Below are 2,500 nucleotides of genomic sequence, written 5' to 3'. Positions count from 1 at the left end.
CCACCCAACTGGGTAGGCCGTGGGGCACCAGCTGGCAGGCTTGGTGCACCTTGCACGCCTTGGGCACCTGGGGTATTCTGGATGCCTTGAGTACCTAGAGCACCCTGGGTACCGGGGGCACCTGGAACGCCTGAGACACCTGGGGAACGTAGGACGCCTGGGGCACCTTGAGCACCTTGAGTGCCCGGAGCACCTTGGGCAACCGGGATGGGTGCCGTGGTGTCCCTGGGAATGAAGGGGCCGTACAACTCAGTCAGAGCAGCCAACGTCGCGGCGTCGAAGACCTCGTAACCTGCGTCTTGCAAGGTGGCGCACACACCCTGCAGTCTCTCGAGGGCAATCGAATACCAAGTCTGGGCTGGGCACACGGAGGGGTTCTGTTCAGGGAAAGGACATTAGTGAACAGTTCTGATTTATATTGATGGGAGAAAAGACTCGACGGTGATACGAGGACCTACTCTTGATATATTATGAACATGAGCTGAGGAAATTTATTGCCATATTGATTAAAAAAAAAAAAAAGAGTTGCATAACGAAATATTCACACCTTACCGACCCCAGCTGGGAGCAACAGTCACCTTTCAAGGATAACCCTCCAGCCGAATAACTCTCTCAAGCCAACCTAACTTACCAGCAGGAATAACCCTCCCAAGCATGACTCTAATGCCCTCCCCACTCACCGAGCCCAGCTGGTAGCACTTCCCGTCGGCGGCGGGGACGAAGGGCAGGTCGTTGGGTCCGCGGTTGAGGTTGTCGCCGCCGCACGGGTCGGGGAGGCACTCGGGGGGCTGGCTGAAGTCGCGGAACCAGAACACCTGAGGGAGGAAGGGGAGCGTGAGGAGGAGGAAGGGGAGCGTGAGGAGGGGGAGGGGGAGGAGGAGGAGGGGGAGGAGAAGAGGGAAGAGGAGGGGGAAGAGGAGGAGGAGGAGGGGGAGGAGAAGAGGGAAGAGGAGGGGGAAGAGGAGGGGGAAGAGGAAGAGGTGAAGGAGGAAGAGAAGGTGGACGGAGAGAGGGAAGGAGAACAAGATGAAGGAGAGAAGAAGTAAGAGGAGGAAAGGAAGAAGGAGGAGAAAGAACAACAAAATGAAGAAGGAGACGTAAGAGGAGGAGGAGAAGGATGAAGAAGAAGAGAAGAAGGAGGAGGAAGAACTACAATATGAAGAAGGAGTGAAGGAGAAGTAAAAGGACTTCTAGGAAGCTGAGAAGAAGGATGAGGAACAGGAGGAATAAGAGGAGGAAGATGAGGGAGAACAAGAAGTTGAAGAAGAGAAGTCGATGCAAAAAGAAGACTAAAAAGAGGAGGGAGAACAAAAGGAAGAAGGAGTAAAGAAGTAAAAGGGGGGCTAGGAAAAGATAAATCAGTAAAAGGAGTAAGAGGAAGAAAGGGAGGGAGAACAAGGTGAATGAAAAAATCATGAAGAGGACAAGGAAGAAGTGGAGAGAGACAGTGAAGAGGATGGGGAGGAGGAGGAAGAGGAACAAGATGGAGGAGAAGAGAGGAAGGATGAAGAGGAGGAGGAGGAGGAGGAGGAGGAGGAGGAGGAGTGTGAAGGAAGGCAAGAGGAAGAATAGGAGGAGTAAGATGAAGAGGAGGCGGAGAAGGAGAAATAGGAGGAGGGGGAGGAAGGAAGGGTAGAAGAAGAATAGGAGAAATATGGGAAGGAGAAAGATGAGGGTGAACAAGTGGGAAAAAGGGAAAAAGAAAAATAAGACAAGGAAGATGACAAAGAGAAGAAGAAACAGGAAGAAGATGGTGGCGGTGATTAGGAGGGAAATGAACATGAGAAAAGAAGAGGAAGAGAAGGAGAAGATGGATGGTGACGATAGTGGTGAGAAAGAGGAAGAGAAGAGAGGCAGAATGGGAGGAGGAGGAGGAGGGAGATAATGACAAAGGTAACTGTGGTTGCAATTATCGCTTTAATTTGAATGTTTAAAGAGTTCAAAGGGAAAGTCTGTACTCTATGAAATATAATTAACTGAATGTGCATGACAAGCGCATTTCCAAAAGGTAATCAAGTACTTGATTAACTTAATTATGAATGAACACACACACACACACATATATATGTGATATATATATATATATATATATATATATATATATATATATATATGTATATATATATGTATATATATATATATATATATATATATATATATATATATATATACACGAAATGACATTGTCTCTGTGGCCAGCAACAAGGGATGTTCTCTACCTGGAAGCCCCCCCACCCCCCTTACCAACTTCCCCTTGTCCCTCCCCTTTTCCCTTAGGCATTTCACCTATCTGAGGAATAAAAAAATTCTGAAGTTTTAAAATTGATATATAACTCTATATTAAACCAATAAATAAGTTCCGAGTTCATGGCGCTGAAAGGAATTTGCAAGTTGAACCCAAATGGTGCATCACCGGCGAATGATGTATACTATATAAGTTAATGCAATTTGCAATGTCATGTATAAAGGAAGAAGAGGAATGGACTCAGTATTAACCTTG

General features: G+C 47.1%; 1 protein-coding gene across 3 annotated transcripts in view; it reads right to left on the bottom strand.

Moving 5' to 3' along the window:
• Nucleotides 1–2,500, bottom strand: part of LOC125038684 (collagen alpha-1(III) chain-like) — a 44,864-nt gene that overhangs the window by 8,566 nt on the left and 33,798 nt on the right. For all 3 annotated transcript variants that reach the window (XM_047632245.1, XM_047632246.1, XM_047632244.1), the window contains 2 exons: nucleotides 681–815; nucleotides 1–377 (listed from right to left, as the gene is read on the bottom strand). The exon at nucleotides 1–377 is cut by the window's left edge and continues 1,017 nt beyond it. In XM_047632245.1, coding sequence (XP_047488201.1) covers nucleotides 1–377; nucleotides 681–815 — 512 coding nt within the window. The remainder of the gene's footprint in view (nucleotides 378–680; nucleotides 816–2,500) is intronic.

Source organism: Penaeus chinensis, chromosome 25 (assembly GCF_019202785.1).
Source record: "Penaeus chinensis breed Huanghai No. 1 chromosome 25, ASM1920278v2, whole genome shotgun sequence".
NCBI classification, from domain to species: Eukaryota; Metazoa; Arthropoda; class Malacostraca; order Decapoda; family Penaeidae; genus Penaeus; species Penaeus chinensis.
The sequence above is the reverse complement of the archived record's forward strand: the minus strand, read 5'-3'. Positions and strand labels throughout refer to the sequence as shown.